Genomic DNA, 19,692 nt, shown 5'->3' with positions numbered 1-19,692 from the left:
ATGTCACTGATATAAGCTATGTTGGCAGGCAATTTATTTGAAAAGCAGAATATGTCATAACTAAGTAAAACCAGAGGGGAGAGAGAATACACACTTCCATGTATGCAGGCTCAGAAGGCAACATAGACCAAAGTCTTAATGGAAAATATGGATTTTGAGGTGGGAAATTAATAATAAAGATTTCTTGCTCTTTCGTGGTGCCCAAAATCTGCTCTTTGGGGTGCCTACTTAACTCTCCCTCAGGTATGAGCTTGAGAGTCTACTTGGGACCCCAAGTTTCCTGCCATGCTGTCCCTCCCTGTTGTTCCACCATCTTGGGAACCTGGGCACAATAAAGTAGAACAGAATCCAAAGCGGAACACAAGAACCCACTGATGTCACACAATGTGTGACTGCCATTCCGGACAGTCAGAGGCAAGCCATGAGTCAACATCGACGAGCCGCCTCAGGAGTGAGTTGCTGCAAGAATGGAGTTCCAGCAGATAAATACCAAGTTCACGGCACAGAAGTATCTGAACAGCAGGCAGCCAGTAAAACCAAAAAATATACCTTTGCTGTACAAGAGGCATGCACAAAACGAATGGTAAAGCAGAAAGAGCAAATTAAGAAAGCACCTCATCCTGTAGCATCTAGGATGTACATTGGGACCTTCATCAGTCTCTGTGCATGGAGTGTCCCCCCCCCTTTCACAGGCTGTTAGGGTTGCCAGCCTCCAGGTGTGGCCTAGAGATCTGCTTTTATAACTGATCTCCAGCTGGCAGTGATCAGCTCCCTTAGAGAAAATTGCTGCTTTAAAGGATGGACTCTATGGCATTGTACCATGCTGAGGCCCCTCTCCAAATCCTGCCTTCTCCTGGATCCATCCCAAGTCTCCAGGTATTTTCCAACATAGACTTGGCAACCCTAGGCTAGATGCTTGAGCAGCCAAGATGGACCTTTCCTTGAGTGGCAAGCAAGCTCTGCAACTCCATCCTAATACCAGCTATACTAGCTTTGATACATCAGGCAAAAATATTTATATTATCTTAGGCCTTTAATGTCCCCCTCCTATTTAGAATTTCATTATCAAATTGCCCCCGTTTTTATCCCACAAGATTTTGTGTGTATTTTTTGAAAGAATTCCTGGTGGTTAGTTTTAGGATTGTGAGAAAAGCTTCCCGTTTTGATGCTATTTTAAATTGATTTGCTGTGTTTCTTTTTTGCTGCAGTTTTAAATACTTTTATTAAGTTGTTTTATTATTTTACTTTTTAAAAATCTTATTGTTTCTAAACTGCCTAGCAAATATTTGTGTAGAAAGGTTGGGTTTAAATATTTGAATTTTAAAAAGGCGATAAAAGGTTACAAACTAAGTTGGAAAATCCACTTGTCCAGATAAATATAATTGAGAGTTTTCACATTCCTGTAATAGTACACCAAAGTCTGCTCCTTGAGAAGACTATATCATCTGCCTCTCCCTAAGGCCAGCATTAGCATTGAAAACTATTGCAAAACAGTATTTTAACACCGTTAGCATCAGAAGCTGATATATTAAAAAAAAAATGAAGGTCAAAACCTTTTACCTGCTTGTAATGAACACCTTCCTCAAATCAATAACAGCTTCCTTAGATATTTACTTTGCTTGTGGTTTGCCTTTTTTTTGCTGAGTCTCAAGGCAAATTACAACTAAAAACAATGCCTCATTACCCCTTTCCCTCTTTAAGCACTCTAATGTTGGGTGGGCAGAGCTTGGTGGTCAGGTTGGTGGAGTGGCATATCATCTGGGGAAGGGATGTGGCTCAAAGGTAAAGCATCTAATTTACTTGCAAAATGTTCCAGGTCCAATCTCCAGTAAAAGGATTGGGTCATCAGCTCATCACAGATTACGTATATGAAAGATCAGTACCAAGACCCTGAAGAGCTGCTGACCTTAATACACTCATGGTCTGATTCAGAATAAGGCAGATTGATATGCTGGGACCAGCAGCCACTGATTTTGAGTTCCTTTAAATGGAAGCTATCATATGACAAATTTAAAAACCTGTTGTTGTTTTAAAAAAATACTCCTCAGTTTGGGTATATTAGTACTCCAAGTGGGGCAGTGGCACAGCCCTGTAGTGTAGGCCCATGGTGGACTCTTTCCCAATCTCTTTCCATTAAAGACTGCCCAATCACTCAAATATGGGCACCATGTCCCTTTCCTTCCCCTCACAAATTGTATGTGTTCGGTTTCCAGGAGTCATCAGACAAGTGAACCCAGTACATCTTCGCTGTTCCCAAACATTTACTCTGGAGAGCACAGTCGTAAGTAGAAAGGAAGCCTGACGTGGCAGTCCTTTGGGGCAATTGTCAGGGAAGCACATTTTCAGTGTATTTTTAAAGTAAATAATCTCTTTCCTCCAAGGACCTCACAGCAATATAATTTGGTCTGTCCTCCATTTTGCCCTCAGAACAGCCTAGTGACATACATTAGGCTGAGAGGCCCAAGGTCACCCAGCAAGTTTCACGGTAAAGTGGGAGCTCAAACCTGGGTCTCCCAGATCCTAGCCTGAGACTTCAGCACTGGTCAAGCTGATTGGAAAAACATTTTGAGATGCTTGGGGTCAAGCAAAAAAACAACCACTACCACCTTGTATATTAGGGTTGCCAAGTCCAATTCAAGAAATATCTGGGGACTTTGGGGGTGGAGCCAGGAGACATTAGGGGTGGAGCCAAGATCAAGGCTGTGACAAGCATAATTGAACTCCAAAGGGAGTTCTGGGCATCACATTTAAAGGGACGCACACCTTTTCACTGCCTTCCTTCCATAGGAAATAATGAAGGATAGGGGCACCTTCTTTTGGGGCTTATAGAATTGGACCCCCTGGTCCAATCTTTTTGAAACTTGGGGGGTATTTTGGGGAGAGGCACTAGATGCTATACTGAAAATTTGGTGCCTCTACCCCAAAAATCAGCCCCCCCAGAGCCCCAGATACCCGTGGATCAATTCTCCATGATTTTCTATGGGAATAAATCTCCATAGGGAATAACAGAGTTCCCAGCAGACATTTCCCTCCCCTCCCCCCGCTTTCTGACGACCCTGAAGTGGGGGGAGGGACTCCAAACCGGGGGATCCCCTGCCCCCACCTGGGGATTGGCAACCTTATTGTATATCATTGTAAAGTCTAACAGGTTTATTCTAGCAGAGGCTTTTGTGGACTACAGTGACTCCTCAGCTGATACATCACACAAGGAGAGAGGGCAGCATGCATAAGGGCCATGATATGGAAAAAACTTGGTAGTCTTAAGCTCGTTATGAGGCAACATTGCTACCAAAGATGTGTGTCCTGAATGGTTGGTGTGTTTCGCTTATATTGGTCTTATGTACTTCAAGCTTTTGTGTCAAAACAGCACTGACTGGATCTCTTGGTCTTTTAATTCCACTGTCTATATTTTTTTTCTTTAAGGTACATAAATAAAGTCATGAAACATCACAGTCACATGACAGGAATAGGGGAAGCCAGAAATTTAACCTCACACAAGGCTATTTCCATGAGCAGTGGACCAAAACAGGTGGGGTCAGGAAACACAAGTCAAGTACTAGGAAGCATAGCATAGTGAGGAACCAGTAAAGGGTTCAGAGTCACAAAGCAATCCTTTTCTACACCTATGTGATGGTAGTTCCACCTTGCTGTCTTATGCTGCTCACTGTGTGCAAAGTGAGGCAGTAGCTATGACACCCTTGCTGTCTATGTAGCAGTCCCTTCCAAAATATAGCAAAGGAGGGGGGAGCAGCTCGACAAAAGCTTAAGGATCAGCAGGAAGGGCTCCATTACCCATCTGAGAGTTCCAGCCCTTGGGTTGAAGACCACTGCTCTAAACCACAAAAGCAGAGGCTATATTCAGTCTGTAAGTTGTCCCAAGCTCCTTTGGTTTTTGCTGTAACACAGGCTAGCCCACCAGTTGTTAAAAAAAAAAAGGCATTATAAGGCCTCACCATCAGTTAAACACACACTTTAAAAAAATTTAAAAAGAAATACAATAGGAGCATGCATCTTTGACTTTTTTCCTGAGAACATTCCATCCCACCCAACACAACAGCTTTGTGGTGGGCTAGGCTGAGAGGTAATATATGAACTGAGGTTATCCAGCGAACTTCATGGGTGGAGATCAGAATGTGGGGCTTGCCATCCTGAAACTCCTTCCAATACACCCTGTTGGTTTCTGGGCTCAGGATTTCTCAGTAATGGCCCCCCTCTTATAATTATTCATATTTTTATTTACACCAATCCTGCACAGCCTCCCTCCCCAGAGATATTACTTTGTTCTCTTTTATTACTATCTTCTGCCAGCAGGTGAGGGCGTTTTGTATGTTTGTCATTCTCTCAGTGATCCCTCCTTGCTGCCTTGCGGTTTTATTTGCTGTCCTGTTTCTTCTACGTATTTTAGCACCATTTTATGATGTATTATATTTGTGCTGTTTTGTTAGCTACCCTTGTGGCCTAATTGGGCAGAAAGGTGGGATGCGAATGTTGTAAATAAATAAATACTATCTGTGTGTGACTTGCACTCAAGACTGACCTCACTTGAATTTCTGCCACGGACCTGTTAACGGTTGCTATTAAAAGCATACAAGCAGGCCAATCTCCTTTCTTCCTTGCTTAGATGGGAACCTTTTCTGCAAGATGCTTGGATCCTATTCCTCTTCCATATTAGAGTTGCATCCCCAGTGAATTTTGTGTTACCTTTTGCTGCAGAAGTTAAGCTTGTTATGATCTATCCAGGAGGAACTGACAACCGGCCCCCACTGACAGTAAACGTGGACAGCCCTGGGCCAGCAGCCTACTCACCCACCAGTGTCAGCTACAGGGAGACTACTGCTCCATCCTACACCTTTGGATGGAAGACTCCTCCTAAAGGTATTGAGGGAGTGAAAATGTTTGATTTCTGGTAAATGGTAACTTACTAGAGGCTACAGCAGTTTGGAGATATTCTGTAAAGCAGCTACTTGTCTAGTCAGCTGGGGCAAGAAAAAAACAATACAAGGCAACCAGATATGATGAGATTTGAGAACCTAAAGAGAATAGTTTCTGTTTGTTTGAGTGCTGATGCATCAGGATTGCATGTATTATAGGCAGCTTGTGTCCAGTACTCCCTCTAAGTTGTGGAGTCTTGTGAGCAAAAATTCTACTTTGTGAGCTACTGTCATTACAGTTGTGAGCTGCTGCATAAATTAGTTTGTTCTGGGGTCTTCCTTCCTGAGCTAAGACAAAAATATGTGAGCTAGAGGCTAAAAAACTGTGAGCTAGCTCACACTAATGCAGCTTAGAGGGAATACCACTTGTGACCATGTTTTGCAAGTGTACATAAAAAGTCTAATTTTGGGAAGTTTCTCAGCATCAGTGTTCAAAGTGGTGGGAAAACCACATCACCTGATCATTGATCCCTTTGGATGATGGCTGAGTCCAGGCCAGGCACTCTGTTTAAGACACATGCTTGTTCCTGCAGTACCCTTCTCTGCTGCAACTTCTTTCCATCTTCTCCATCTCTCCAGAGGGTGGAGGGCGCCGTTCCTGGCAGAAGACTTGGTTCCAGAGCAAGAACCCTTTCACCAAGAAAGCTGATTTTAACCGCGAGACAAATGTATGTTTTGCAGGATGGGGTGGGATGTTTTTGAGCTGAACCCAATCAGATCAGAGGTAGAACAAAGGGCCTAGAAATGCAGAGAAGGGGGATCACTTGCTATATAGTTTCACACATACTCAGGGGTCATTTTGTAGAAAAATAGATGGTGCTCATTAGCATAACTAATTAGCATATGCCGCCCCCCACCAGCCAAAAGCAACCCAATGCAAGAAAGGAGAGCCCCCGGCAAGTGAGGCCTGCTTGGGCTGGCTGCAGGCCTTGCTTGCCTGGGGCTCTCCTGCCCCCCCCCACCCCACACACAGTCAAAAGGCCAGCAAGCCACCCATCGCCCAAATCACATAAGAGGAGAAAGGGTGGTGTGGGCTTCTCCAGGGGTTAATGAGGGCTCCTGGGGATGTGGCAAAGCTCCTGGTGGCTGGCTGGCCACTCTCCTAATCCAGGGATTGTTATGCAGCTGCACCTATTATTCAATGGACAAGGTGCAGGAGGAGGGGGAACTCTCAGAACGGTTCAGGAGCTGTGCTCCTATGAGCTCCTGCTGAATTCAAGGCAGGGCTGGCCCTTCCTGATGATTCCGATCATCAGTGAGGGGCAGGGAAGGCTCCCAGGCAGTGTGCAGATTGGAATCATCAGAGAGGGGCGGGGAGGGCTACTGGCTGGCGCACAATCTCTGTATCGCTCCCTGAGCATCCTTGTATTCGGGGAGCGATACAGAGACTGTGAGCCGGCCAGAAGCCCTCCCCACCTCTCCCTGATGAATCCAATCATCAGAGAAGGGTGGGGTGCGCTCCTAGCTGGCACACAGATCAGAATTATCAGAGAGGGGTGGGGAGGGCTTCTGGCCAGCATGCAATCTCTGTATCGCTCCCTGAGCGTCCAGGAGTGCTCAGGGAGTGATAAAGAGACTGTGTGCTGGCCAGGTGGCAAAACTTGGGCATTTGCCTATGGCGCCAGTCGGGAGGGTCTAATTTGGCACCCTCCGCAGCCTGGTGCCCTAGGCAAATGCCTAGTTTGCCTAGTAGGAGGGCCGGCCCTGATCCAAGGCCTCCACGTACTAGAATGCTCTACAAGTACTTCTCAAATACATGCACTTTCTAAATATGGCCCAAATTAATTCTAATGCAAATCAGGGAATAACATCTTGCCATGTGCTGAGCCTCAAAAAAGAAAAACTAAACACACTCTGCGCCATGATCCCTTTCCACTAAACATGGTTGCATTAGCACTGGGCGTGGTTCTTCCATTATGTGAAGAGTATTTCTCACCTGCATTCTTCCTTCCTGCCTCCCCAGCTTTTAAGTTTTAGGAAGGAGAAAACATACTTTGTACGAGGAATCTCATAATTCAGCCCTATCTCTGTGTTGCAGTGGCCATCTCCATTCCACTACAGTCAGCCCCCAGATGCCAAACCAGCCAATAGACCAAGCAGTCCCAGCTATTCTTTTGGACAGAAGGGGGTCTTTTCCTTTACCAGCAAAGGTGAGGATTCATTCTTTGTAGGGTTTCTGTCCTCCATGAAGGCTCCAGATCAGGAGCTACCTGCCTAGTCTTCTTTCAGTAGTTATACTCTAATCTAGAGCCTAACTGCTCTGCAATTCTGTTTCAGACTGTTTTCTGTGCCCCAATGGGCACATATACTGCACCCTTTGATGCCCTGAAAAGAGCTCCATACACTCATCCTCTAACACAGTTCACTTGGGTTCAACATATTCCAAACTAGACAACAGTTGTATCTGCACTGGATTTTGATATTTGTGAGCCACTTTAGGGATCAACGTCTGGCTAGAAAGCAAACATAGGCATACTTGGTAAGCCAGTTATGTTATCCTGCCAAGCCTAAAGGATAATTTTGCCACACATGGGCTATTACCAGGACTGCCTCTGTCCTAAGCAAGTCTTGATTTCTGATAAAGTTCTCAGTGAATGATTGGGGATGTCCCATCTTCCTCTCCTGAGAAGTAGCCTCTATATCTTTCTCAGCACAATGAGAAAATAATTTCAAGTTTTGATTAACAGCTTTTTGAATATGACCAGAGCAAGACACTACACAAAGAATGCTTGTAACTACCTGTTCTTTCTCAGGTGTTTCACAAGGTGGTCCAAGTTGGCCAACCCAAAGACTATCCTATGAGTTTAACCCATTTAAATTCCACCTTTCCTTGGAGTACCGTATAGCAGCATACGTGGGCTTTCCCCTCCATTTTATCCTCACAAGCCTGTTAAGGTAAATTAGGTCGAGAATGTCTAGCGCAAGATCACCTAGTGAGCTTCAAGTTGGAACCATGTGAACCAGAATCTCCCCAGTCCTAATTAAGCACTCTTTCCCTTACTCTCCAGTGGCTTCATAGCTGGACAGGAAATAACACTTGGAATTCCCCAAACCTTGCCCCTGCCTTTAAACCAGGCATCCCAACCTTGTGGACATTTTTGGAATTTTGAGAACAGCCAATGGGTAATGTAACAAAATAGTTCCCATGGGGTCAGAGGTCAATCACAAATTCAGTGTACACAGATGGGGGGGGGGTGCTTTTTCTAATGGGGGCTCTCTGTAGAAATGAAGGCAATGCCTCTTAGGCCTGAAGCAGCTCCTAAATATAGAGGAGAAAAGCCAGGATTGGGCCTTTGTCTTGGAGAAGCAAGTGGATGCCATGGAATATATCAACAGGCAGGTTGGAGGACTCTGCTCAAATAGACCTACTTTCCCCCTTCACTAGTGCTTCTAGTTGTTCAACAAGGCCATGAACAGAGCCCAGGGGAAACACAGCCTCGACACAGCTTCCTCTGATCACTTTATAGTAACTGCAACAGCTTCCTAGTTTGTTGCTCCAGCTTCAATGGTCCTTTGCCCCTTCCCTTCTCATCCCTCAGTCTTTGTTGCAGATGCTCCATATGAACCAGCACCCAACAAATACAACACAGGAAGTGGCTATCGGCAGGTGCTACAGAGAGCTCCATCCTTCATTATCAGTCCTGCACCACAACATACATATAGGTGGGCAAGCAGAGGTAAGTAATGGTTCTTTTGCATGTAAAACATGCTGTCCCACTGCACCACAGCCAGTCCCCACAGGAAAGTGGATTCAAGTGCTGAAACAAAGGGACTACTCTGGGACACAGCCAGTTGTGCACTACTCAGAAATGGGATTTGAAATAAGATTGTATTGGCCCACTTTAATGCACAAGGCTCATGCTGTTCATACCAGCATTCTTCCACTTAAGATTAGCTTCCAAGGTCCCACTTTCAACTCCCATGAAAGCAGAAGTGGTAACCATACACAACAGGGCTTTTTATAGCATCTGAGCTACGAAAGTAGATATTCTGTTTTGCTGTCTTTTTGGGGGGGGTGGGGCAGGTATTGCTTCTCAGTACCTCTATGATTTCAGGTCTTCAGTTGACATTGGTATGCTAGGTTGAGCTGCTGTATTGTTAGCTAGAACTTACTGAATAGAACAGGGATACTAACAGTGCTGTGAATTACTGTGCAGAATATATACAGTAATGTTGATGTGGTCAAAGATACTGAGAAATGCTCAACTAGGTACTGAGATAATTGATCTGTTATCTATAATAGATACTTTATTGAAATTGGCAAGAATTGTTTTGTGTATTAGGTATTCAGCACTTTAATTGCTAATACATCCATATTGTATTCTTGGGTGGGCATTAAGTTCTTGTAAGCCCAGGCACATCACAGCTCTGTTCTGTTTTGCAGAAGGCACACCAGGGCCTGGCACTTACAATGTGGAGACGGGGCACACTGCCCGCTTGCCCAGCTCACCAAGCTTCTTCATCCAAGGTGTGAGGAGACCCAAAAAGCACGAAACAGGACCATTTTCAACACTGTAATCCTGCAGGTGTTCACCAAGCAGCACTCTCCTGCTCCAATATAGCGTTCAAGGCAGCTCATGTTATGAATTACAGCCTGGAATTTATTAAAAACAGAGCACCTTCCCTACTGTTCTTAGTCAGCTGAATATCTGCAGTCACAAGAGGATGAAGGGTTGAGAAAACCATCTACCTGAGACACAGCAGAATTATTGGTGTGTGCATGTGAAACAGAAGCTCCTAAAGGAGTTTCTAAATACTAAGGAAATGAGTAAGGCAGCTTTACCTTCTCAAAATCCTTCCTGCTGCTCCTGTAGTATTCCAACCCTTGCTTCCTCAAGTTTAAGACTTCAAATTCCAAAGGGAGCAGAAGGAAATTTAGTCTGCACAAATATATGCTACCTGAAGCTGTAGACTTCTACAGTGTGCTGCAGTCAAAGATTAAATATCCAGTTTTGGGGACAATAAACCACCCCATAAAAAAGTCTGCCGAGAAAATGTCATGATGCGACATCACCCTGGGGTTGGAAACGACTGGTGCTTTACCTTTTTAACCATTAAAATATACGTAACTACTCTCGTGTTTAAACCCACCCAATACCCCTATTCCTCCACAGGTAAGTCAGGACAGCAGCCATGCTTATAGTATTTAAAAACATACTGGATTCAGCTCATTTCCACAAAATCCTGGTTACCCTGCTATATGTACAACTTCAGCTCAATCTGTGGGCGAAAGGGCAACACTAAGAATGTCACATGCAGCCCTGATCTTACTTATCCTGCCCTGCTTGAGAACAGGTGTGAGGTGGAAGAGAGAAGTGCAGTTCCTCCCCCAAAAGGCAGAATCAGACCTCTTAACAAAACACAGGTGTATGGGGACAAACTGCCATTTTTATTATGAATAGTCACAGGATTGCAGAGCACTGTGGAACTTGCTGTGTTGAGTTCCCATGGGCTGCAGGGCTTAGCTCTGTGGAGAGAGGAAAAGGATAAGCCAATTTAATGTAGTGCCAAGTCAAGGATCCAGTGAGACTGCCAGCCTCTTTCAGAACAGATGGGCACTTACCGCTGGACATTCCACTGCACCACTGTTGATGTCATCAATGATGTCGTGGGGGTGTCTCCCATCAATATTGCAGCCAACGGACTGTGCTGTTCCCAGGATCTCCTTAATGGTTCCTATAGAAAAGAGTGAAATTTGAATACAACACCCAACTGCATTCTGAGCTTGCAGAGGACACAGCACAATTGACTTGAGAGCTCCCCTTTATTTCAACAAAACTTGCAGTCTATTGTGTGATACTGGTCAGATCTGGGAGCCTCTCTCAATTTGTCAATCCCCAAAGAGCCACCTCACCTTATCCTATGACAGGGCCACCCTGTGCCAGCTGTTCAAGCTCCCTCAACCCATCTGCATTTTGAAGGCCTATCCTTTCAGCACAAGGACACCTGAAGAGTTCTAGGCATGCTAGGTTACTGTCCGAAAGGCCAGGGCTACTTGTTTAGGACCTTAATTTGAGCCATGGATTCTGTCAAGAACATGAATTAATATGGCACTAGAAGTAATGAGAACTCATCTGATCATATCCAGTTTTTTGCCCAGTGTCTGCAGCTAATCCCTGCTCTTCTGGTAATAGAATTTAGGGCTTCAAGGATGCAGGACACAGTTTCAAAGAAGATGAAACCCAACACCTCCTGTTGGGTGGGACAAACCACCCAAGTATTATGCATGGCCAACACTCAATGCAGCACCAAGTTGTGGGTTTTGGCTCAGAGTAGTCACTAAATAGGAAACGGATCTTGTTGCCAGGGCTGAACAGGCCAACAAACATTCTCTTGAGATTGGACTTCAGAGGGCAAAAAGATTTTGTTAAAGATAGGGGAAGGGTTACAGAGAGATCCAAAGGCTTAGTGTAGATGTTAAGAGCAGCAGATTCTAATCTAGAGAATCAGTTTTGATTCCCCACTCCTCCATATGAAGCTTGCCGGGTCACAGTTCCCTCAGAACTCTCTTAGACCCATCCACCTCACAAGGTGACTGTTGTGGGGAGAGGAAAGGAAGGCGATTGCAAGACACTTTCAGACTCTTCAGGACAGAGAAAAGCAAAGTATAAAAACCTACTCTTCTGCTCTATGTTACAGTTAAGACATTGCGGAAGAGCCAGGAGCTTTAAGAGAGTCAACATGGTCAAGTGGCTGCAATTACTGTCTGGGAGATCAGAGTTCCAATCCCCACTTTGTCTTGAAATTAGACTTTGGGCCAGTCAAATATACCAGATAGTCAGTCCCTTTCACATCTAAGTATAATCATACATAGGTCTCCCCTTCTAGGCAGTTTTAAGTAAAAAATCTTTAGTCTGCATACCTAATACATGAGGTCTTAATTGTTCTCAAAGAGTTAGCAACTTGCATAAGCTTAAAAGATCTGGGGAAGAAGGGCTAGAGACGACCCAAGCCTCGGATGTCTAAGAGGTAGTGCCAGTGAGCGGACACTACTGAACTATGCAACTGATGGGATGACTAGCAGTTTCCTCAGCCTGCCAAGCATCATACAAGAGTTGGCACAACCCTCCATTGCACACATGTTATTCCATCTCTTACCAGAGAGCTCCCGGGCCAAGGACCTGTGCCGCATCTGCCTGGCAATGCTCACAATCTCATCAAAGCTGACATTGCCGCTGTGCTTAACTGCAATGAAGGAAGAATAAAGTCCATCATTCTGCCCCAGGAAACAGTTATCAGCTGTCCCTCCTACAGCAAGACTGTGACATGTTCCCTGCCTTTTGTTCCCAATCTTCGGCACAGAGTTGCCCACAGAGAGAGCAACCCTGTTTCCATGAATGGGTTTTTTCTCTTAGCTCACCACTGGACTGTGCTAGCCACAGCTGAATGCAAGGCAGGCACAGTGGCGGGTGGCTGTTGCGCATCCCCATGGCTGTGCGGAATATAGCAGCACTGTCCATTGAAGGCACTTGGAAGTAAAACAGCATCCTAAGTAAACAATGCCTGTGCTCTCCCCACAATGGGTTTTAAGCATTAATGTTGGCTCCCTGCCATGCAAACCTCATTTTGAGTAAGTACTTTTGTTTTTCTTGCCCTTTCCATATTTCAGCAGCAGCTTTGTTACTGATGAAGTATAGCTCCCAAGACTGACTGGTAGTAGTGACAGATAACAAAGCATGTTTAAATTTAGCCTACCACATGAATACCACCCCCTTGCAAATATTCTACATGTCAGTCATGTTCTGACTACTCACAGGTTAAAGTTGTACACTGTTCAGGTTATGGCCAGAGGGGATAAAGGATTGATTGGTGTTACCAACCTGAGTCATACACCACCACCTCTTTTACCCAACCAGACCGAGGTACAGACACCACCCCCATGCCCACTCGAGGAAACTTACTGTTCTTTTGCTTCTTGCGGTCACGGGGTGGTTCCTTCAGAGCTTTGATGATCAAGGCGGAGGCTGATGGGACCACTTCAATCTGGAGGGCAGAAGCCAAGTTGGAGTCTTGTTAAACTGATGGCGAGGGAGGATGAAGAAGAGAGGCTGGCTAATGGTCGGTAGCCGACCATTCCACTTGGCAAGGCTTGAAGCCTTCCTCCAGCCAATGGTAAGATACTGCCCTCCCATCACTTGGTCAGGACAGGTTTTCTGCCGACAGAGAGCAATTGCCCTTCTCCCAAGCAGGTCCCTTCCAACACCATCTCTAGTCCTTCACACTCAGGAAGTGGTTCACAATCCACATCACCACACAATGCCTGCCATCATCACATTCTTTCCTAGCTACTCTCCACAGCTGCTGGAGCCCCCAGACTTCCAATTTCATAAGGAAATAAGTATAAGTGGCAGTTTGTGTTTCCAGCTTTTCGGCACAGAACTCACCATGGCCAAAGGGAAGAGCCCTGCTTCCTAAGCTGGGATTGTTGCTCTCAGCCTACCACTGGAACATGCCAGTCACTGGTGCACGAAAGGCATGGTGGCAGGTGGCTGTAAGGAAGCTAAAAGACTACAAGACATTGGAGGCCACAGCTCTAAGGCACAGATTGTACAACTCAACTCCCACCATTCTATCAGGTTCCATATGCAATGAATGTGGGCATTAAAAAAACCCAGTCCTTTGTGGGATTGTCTTATTCCTTGATCCACGTTTTAAGTCAGCAGTAATTCTGCAATTGTCATCTCTACTTCAAGGGCAAAGACATCATCCCGTTAACTCAATATTGCCTTTTTCAACTCCCAAAAACTGTATCTGGCAGTAGTCACCACCAGACATACAACCGTACTACCCAACAGTTAACATGTTGGAAAGGGTAAATTATGGCAAATATACAGTAAGCCACTAGGGGGCAGGCAAGCAGCAGATGACATCAGTCTCTCCCGCCAACATGATATAATGGTTGAATGCTGGAATGGAGACCACAGGTCAAACCCTACTGTACCATCTCAGGCTGGTGGCAGCCAGTACAACCCTGGGAGATAGATGAGAAGATAAAATAAAGAATGAACAAACGCAGCAGTTGTTTTTTTTTTTTTAAAGGACCTAACAAACCAACAGAATAATCTTCAATAGTAATTAGTGTCTTTAGATCACCACAGCAACATAATGGCTGAGCTGTGAGACACAAACCCAGGAATCCTAGTTCAAATCATGCCTCCACCATAAAGTCACCAGGTGAACCTTGGAGCCTAGCTCCTTTCTTCAATCTCCAGCCCATGGAACAAGACTGATCTATCTTCCAGGGTTTGGTTTGCATATGGACAACACTATGACCCAAAATACAATACAAAGTCCAAAGAATTTATGGGATTTAGAGATGGCACTTGAGATTGCTATTATTTATAACCCAGTTTATTTCCATTAGTGAACCACAAGGCAAGTATGTACAAGATCTTGCATCCAGCACTGACAAAACCAGATCTGCTTAGTTTCAGCAAGGCTGCTGTACTGCAGGACCTCCAGCCGTTGCCTATAGCTTCAGGTCATGAAACCCTCCCTTGCCATCCTTATAAATCACCAGATGCTCCCATCAAGAAGCAGCATTTCAGCAACTTAACCCAGACCCCCAGCATGCCTTTGCTGCCATCTCAACATCCCATTACCGGAGGACAGTTTTCTTCTGAGGCCCAGTCCTCAAAGCCTCCCACACAGCAAGCTGCGTGGTACTCATTTTATCAACCTCGGAAGGATGAAGGGCTGAGTCGACCCTGCCGGGATTTACGACTCGCAGCATCAGCAAAGCGGGTCAATTTGGGAACCCTGTGCTTCAGCTCCAGAGCCATCCCTTGTGGCGTTCTCTGTACCTGAGCTTGCCTGTTCTGGATGGTCAGCTTCACAGTGATTCGCAGCCCTTTCCAGTCACCTGTGGCTTTGGCAATGTCATCCCCAACCTTTTTGGGAGACTGGAAGAAGAAGCACACACAATAAGAACTGCTGATCTAGAAAGTGGCAGCGCAACAAGCAAAAGTATACCACCTGACATGGCTGGCTTTGTTTTAGGGAAATGGATGGTTCTGTTGGGTGGCTGTGGATCCAGGAGTCACTTGGCACAGAGGAAGAAGCCGGCTCTGACTCAAAGCATCTAGGACAGTGCCCGAGCAGTAAACCAAACCCAACTCACCATTTTGACCTGCCAGCCCAGTCACTAAACAGCAGCATATGGAAGTCATGAACAGTGGCCATTCCACCCCTGGCCCTATCTCAAAAACACCCTGTTTGTGCCTACTCTGCCCAATGGTCAACCCCAGCTTTTAGGGAATTCTCAAAGTGACCTCAATCTGGTGCAGCCCCCCCCCCCCCAATACTGTTTTACAACAACCTTTTCTCCAATCATCAACTGGACTACCTTCCTGCTGTTTCATAAAAAGATGGCCACTTGGCCTAAATTACTCTTGTGCCATGTTGATAATCTATTTAGATATCCTAAAATGCTTTCCCAGTCTGAAAGTGTCTATTTATAAGATTAAACAGGTCCTGAAGTTACATCATAAAATTTCCCCTCAGCCAATCCTTTTAAAGCAGATACTCATCATACTGGTCAGGACATCCAGGTTAAATGGTGAATGTAACAATTCAACTTAATTCAACAGCCCTGAAACTAAACAAGGCATATCAAAATGCTTACCAAACCCAAGGGTCCAATTTTAGGAGCCAACGCAGAAGTGGCACCAACTTCACCTCCAGTGCATCTCAAGTACACTGTGAGGAAAAAATAAATTGCAAGCAAGGTCAGAAGAGGCACACAAACACATGTACGTAACCCTTTGTTCTGGGGCTGCAGCTCACACAGACAACTACCACACGTAGTGAAACCTCTTAAAGTATACAGAATGAGCAGCAATGGGAAGAGTTATAACCAAACCTACCTCACGCGTCGTTGTGATGATAAAAAAGCAAAGAGAAAAACTATGTAAGCTGCTTTGGGTTCTCCAAATGGGGAAAAAGCTAGGAGTACAAATGTACCCAAACATACAGACCTATGTCTTATGGAAGTCAAGCAACCCCTACAGCAACCAATGTGGTTTGCAACAGCAATCCTTCCTATTATAAAAGGATGCAGAATGAAGCTTTTATACTGGGTGAACTCTCTAATCTCATATAGATGATGATGGATGAATTCGGACCAAGGAGATGTAAATTCAAATCCTTCCTACTGTGATGTGACGCTCCCACAGTGACCTTTATCCATCCCCAATCACAGCATTGTAAAAAAGAGAAAATCTACACATGATGCCCCTCCTCATGATCTGCTTAAATTCACAGGATCAGCATTGCTGTCCGATGGCCATCTAGCTTTCGTTTAAAAACCTCCAAGGAAGAAGAGCTCACCACCTCCCGAGGAGGCCTGTTCCACTGAGGAACCACCCTAACTGTAAGGAAGTTCTCCCTAATGTTCAGCCAAAAACTCTTTTGATTTAATTTCAACCCATTGGTTCTGGTCCGACCTTCTGGAGCAACAGAAAACAACTCCACACTATCTTCTATATGACAGCCCTTCAAGTACTTGAAGATGGTGATCATAACACCCCTCAGTCGTCGTCTCTGCAGGGTAAACTTCAGCAGCCTCATTTTGTGATTAGCCTCACTGCTTTATTTCCCCCATATTAGATCGGATGGGGGGTTGGGCACCGACTGCTGCTTGTCTTTCCAACACCCTCCGTTTTTGTTCATGGCAGAGGTCAACATTCAAACCAGATATGCCTAAATTCGTGTTTCCATCTTACATACATTGGACTATTACAGCACTATAAGCAAAATAGGATAAAAAACCCAAATCCAAATAACATCTGATGTACTACACAGTGAATAAAGAGTACTCAAGACCTTAGGGTATTAAGAAAATGCAAAGCCAAACTCTAATAACGATACAAACCATTATATTACACACAAGTAAAGGCAGCTTGAAGCGCAAACTAGCCATTCGTATATGCTTTGTTCTGCACAATTTGTGTTCACGCATTTAAGAGAATGAATGGCAAATCCTTATAGCTGTAAAATGGACGGCACCATTTCGGGCAGCAGGTGGTGGGTATCAGTTTTCGAATTTATAAATGCAAACCTCTCTACTCACAGAATGCTAACGCAGTAGGAAGAAAGCCGTCACTCCCTTAAAATGCTTACTAAGTTGGTTTTCAATTCACAGAGAAATTATAGAAAGGAGAAAGATTCCGAACTGGGATCCTCCACCCGCAGTCCGAAATGGAGAACTCCAGTCTCCCACATTCTTCGTCGGCATGCGTTAACCAGGCCTAAATCACGGAAAGGCATACCAGGCACACCGCAACTCGAATCCAGCACCGAGTCCAGAAGGCTGGGGCTCTAATACCTACCGACTTTAATCTCGTTGGGGTCGAATTTGGGCGGCATGGCGTCGCGAAGAGGGCCGGGCTAAGCACCGGGAAGGATGGCAACGGATAGACGGAGTAACGATAACCCCCTTTCTGCCGTAAAGATGGCAAGAGAATCTCCCCGCCGCGATCTCAGATCATATAGTCGCTGAGATCTCGCGAGATTTTGCGTCATGACGCCAAGGAAATGGCAGGCTGTCGTTCGCCGAGAGAACAAAAAAGAAATTCTGACAGCTACGCTGGCTAAACTTCCGGTATTAAACTGAACGCCCAGATTGGCTTGATTGAGCTCTCCTATGCACGCAGAGTGGTGGCGGTGCTCTGCCTCTTGTCTGGAAAACCAACTGAATGTTTCTGATAAAACAATGTTTGATAAAACATTCTACGGTTGTGTGTCCCTATGGACCATAATTACCTCAATCAATCTAATTTTACATCTTCGACGGTTTCCCCAAATCCCAATCTCGTGAGATTCTATAGCCCTTTTCAGGGGTGGAATTCTAGCAGGAGCTCCTTTGCATATTAGGCCACACACCCCTGATGTAGCCAATCCTCCAAGAACTTGCAAGGCTCTTTTTTTGTAAGCTCTTAGAGGATTGGCTAGATCGGGGGTGTCTGGCCTAATATGCAGAGGAGCGCCTGCTAGAATTCCACCCCTGCCCCTTTTCCACCATGTCTCCACCTGATAAACACGGATTCCAGCAAGCGAGGCTCATGACGCCATTTTAGTTTTGGAGACGAAAGAACAGCTTGTGGGCTCTCTTCGAGGAACGCTCTGGGCTCTAGTCTTTGTGGGTGGCGAGGGAGAGGGTGTTCTTGGGATATGACAAGCATGGGGGCGGGGTCCGGAGAGGATCCGGGAAGTTCCTGAGGTGATTCTTGTCGGTAACGAGAAGGAATTAAGGATCGGTATAGCTATGAACCGGTGAGTACGGGGCGAGGGAAGGGAGCGGCCGGGTGGGCGTGGCGTCTCTTAGGTCGCTCGGCCGTGGGCATGAAGCCAGAGTTGGGGGGTGGAGCAGCTCAAAAGCCTCCTCCCTCTTTAGATTCTGGGTGTGTCCACAAGAGTCCGGGATTCGTCTCTTGGATTGCTGCAGTGCCAGATGTAGAATTTGGATTGCTGCTGGTTGAAGTGAAGCTCGTGGAGTTTCTGACAGCAGGGAGAGGTGACTGATAGGAATCCAACGGGTGCAGCTGTGATTGACAACTGAGTGGAGAAGGCGAAACTGAAGCTGATTCGCTTCATCTCTGCTTCCTGTTGCTAGGCAAGGTTGCACCTGCTGGATACCTACCTGTAATAAGTCTGCATTCTCCATTGCAGGAAATCAAACTGATGCAGCTGTGCTTGGCAAATGACGAGTGGAGGACTTGAGGTTCAAACTCCTTTGGTTCATCCTAGCTAATGGCGAACTGGGTCTAAAAATATTGGTTGCCAGGAGACATAGGGGGCCCACCCACAGCTATAAGGCTGTCTTTTAACTTTTATAAGAAATAAATAACATTTTCAAAAATGCGTAAGTGAAAAAAAGGTACAATTAAAACTTTTGCAAAATAAATATATGTATTTTAGTTATTACAGTGTACATATATTGTACATATTATTGGCAGTATTCAGTAGATATGAAATGTAAATACAGATTGCATTTAAGAACATAAGAGAAGCCATGTTAGATCAGGCCAATGGCCCATCCAGTCCAAGACTCTGTCACACAGTGGCCAATATATATATATACACACACATATACACAATGTGGCTAATAGCCACTGATGGACCTCTGCTCCATATTTTTATCTAACCCCCTCTTGAAGGTGGCTATGCTTGTGGCCGCCACCACCTCCTGTGGCAGTGAATTCCACATGTTAATCACCCTTTGGGTGAAGAAGTACTTCCTTTTATCCGTTTTAACCTGGCTGCTCAGCAATTTCATCGAATGCCCACGAGTTCTTGTATTGTGAGAAAGGGAGAAAAGTACCTCTTTCTCTACTTTCTCCATCCCATGCATTATCTTGTAAACCTCTATCATGTCACCCCGCAGTCGACGTTTCTCCAAGCTAAAGAGCCCCAAGCATTTCAACCTTTCTTCATAGGGAAAGTGTTCCAGCCCTTTAATCATTTTCTCCAGGGAAGCTGATCTCTGCCAACTGCAGATCAGTTGTAAAAGCAGATCCCCAGACCCCACCTGGAGGCTGCCAACCTAAATATAACATTAATTTTAGTTGCATTACAATAATAATATTGGAACGTCTATTAGCTGTTAGCTGGAACGGCTGTTTAGTAGCTTCAAGCTACTAAAAGGTCATTAACATTTTTAACATATTGTCTAAAGTTTAAGGGGGGCCACTTCATCAGGTGCCCACTTGCCAGTCCGCCACTGATCCTAGCTACTAGCCTCTTACTGATGGGGAAAGTGCTG

The 19,692-nt window shown here is 45.2% G+C and overlaps 2 protein-coding genes and 1 non-coding gene across 4 annotated transcripts; 1 reads left to right on the top strand and 2 right to left on the bottom strand.

The window, feature by feature from the left end:
• The first annotated feature begins 297 nt into the window (after positions 1-297).
• Positions 298-9,563, top strand: STPG3 (sperm-tail PG-rich repeat containing 3). The gene is made up of 7 exons (XM_060251258.1): positions 298-583; positions 2,214-2,281; positions 4,741-4,875; positions 5,511-5,599; positions 6,970-7,081; positions 8,483-8,608; positions 9,316-9,563. Exons 1-7 carry the CDS (start codon positions 468-470, stop codon positions 9,447-9,449), a joined length of 780 nt encoding a protein of 259 aa, XP_060107241.1. The 5' UTR covers positions 298-467; the 3' UTR covers positions 9,450-9,563.
• Positions 9,564-10,303: 740 nt separating this feature from the next.
• RPL12 (ribosomal protein L12) lies at positions 10,304-17,453 on the bottom strand. 2 transcript variants are annotated; one of them, XM_060251260.1, is made up of 7 exons: positions 17,261-17,453; positions 15,556-15,629; positions 14,735-14,833; positions 12,833-12,914; positions 12,030-12,116; positions 10,495-10,607; positions 10,304-10,398 (listed from the first exon to the last, which is right to left on the bottom strand). In XM_060251260.1, exons 1-7 carry the CDS (start codon positions 17,295-17,297, stop codon positions 10,393-10,395), a joined length of 498 nt encoding a protein of 165 aa, XP_060107243.1. In that variant the 5' UTR covers positions 17,298-17,453; the 3' UTR covers positions 10,304-10,392. The 2 variants fall into 2 exon arrangements, with proteins under 2 accessions (XP_060107243.1, XP_060107242.1); XM_060251259.1 differs by having other exon boundaries at positions 10,304-10,607; positions 17,261-17,405.
• Positions 12,210-12,341, bottom strand: LOC132580822 (small nucleolar RNA SNORA65). Its single transcript, XR_009556096.1, has one exon. It is a non-coding gene; the product is annotated as a small nucleolar RNA SNORA65 (small nucleolar RNA).
• Positions 17,454-19,692: the final 2,239 nt, after the last annotated feature.

Source organism: Heteronotia binoei, chromosome 12, assembly GCF_032191835.1.
Source record: "Heteronotia binoei isolate CCM8104 ecotype False Entrance Well chromosome 12, APGP_CSIRO_Hbin_v1, whole genome shotgun sequence".
NCBI classification, from domain to species: domain Eukaryota; kingdom Metazoa; phylum Chordata; class Lepidosauria; order Squamata; family Gekkonidae; genus Heteronotia; species Heteronotia binoei.
The sequence above is the reverse complement of the archived record's forward strand: the minus strand, read 5'-3'. Positions and strand labels throughout refer to the sequence as shown.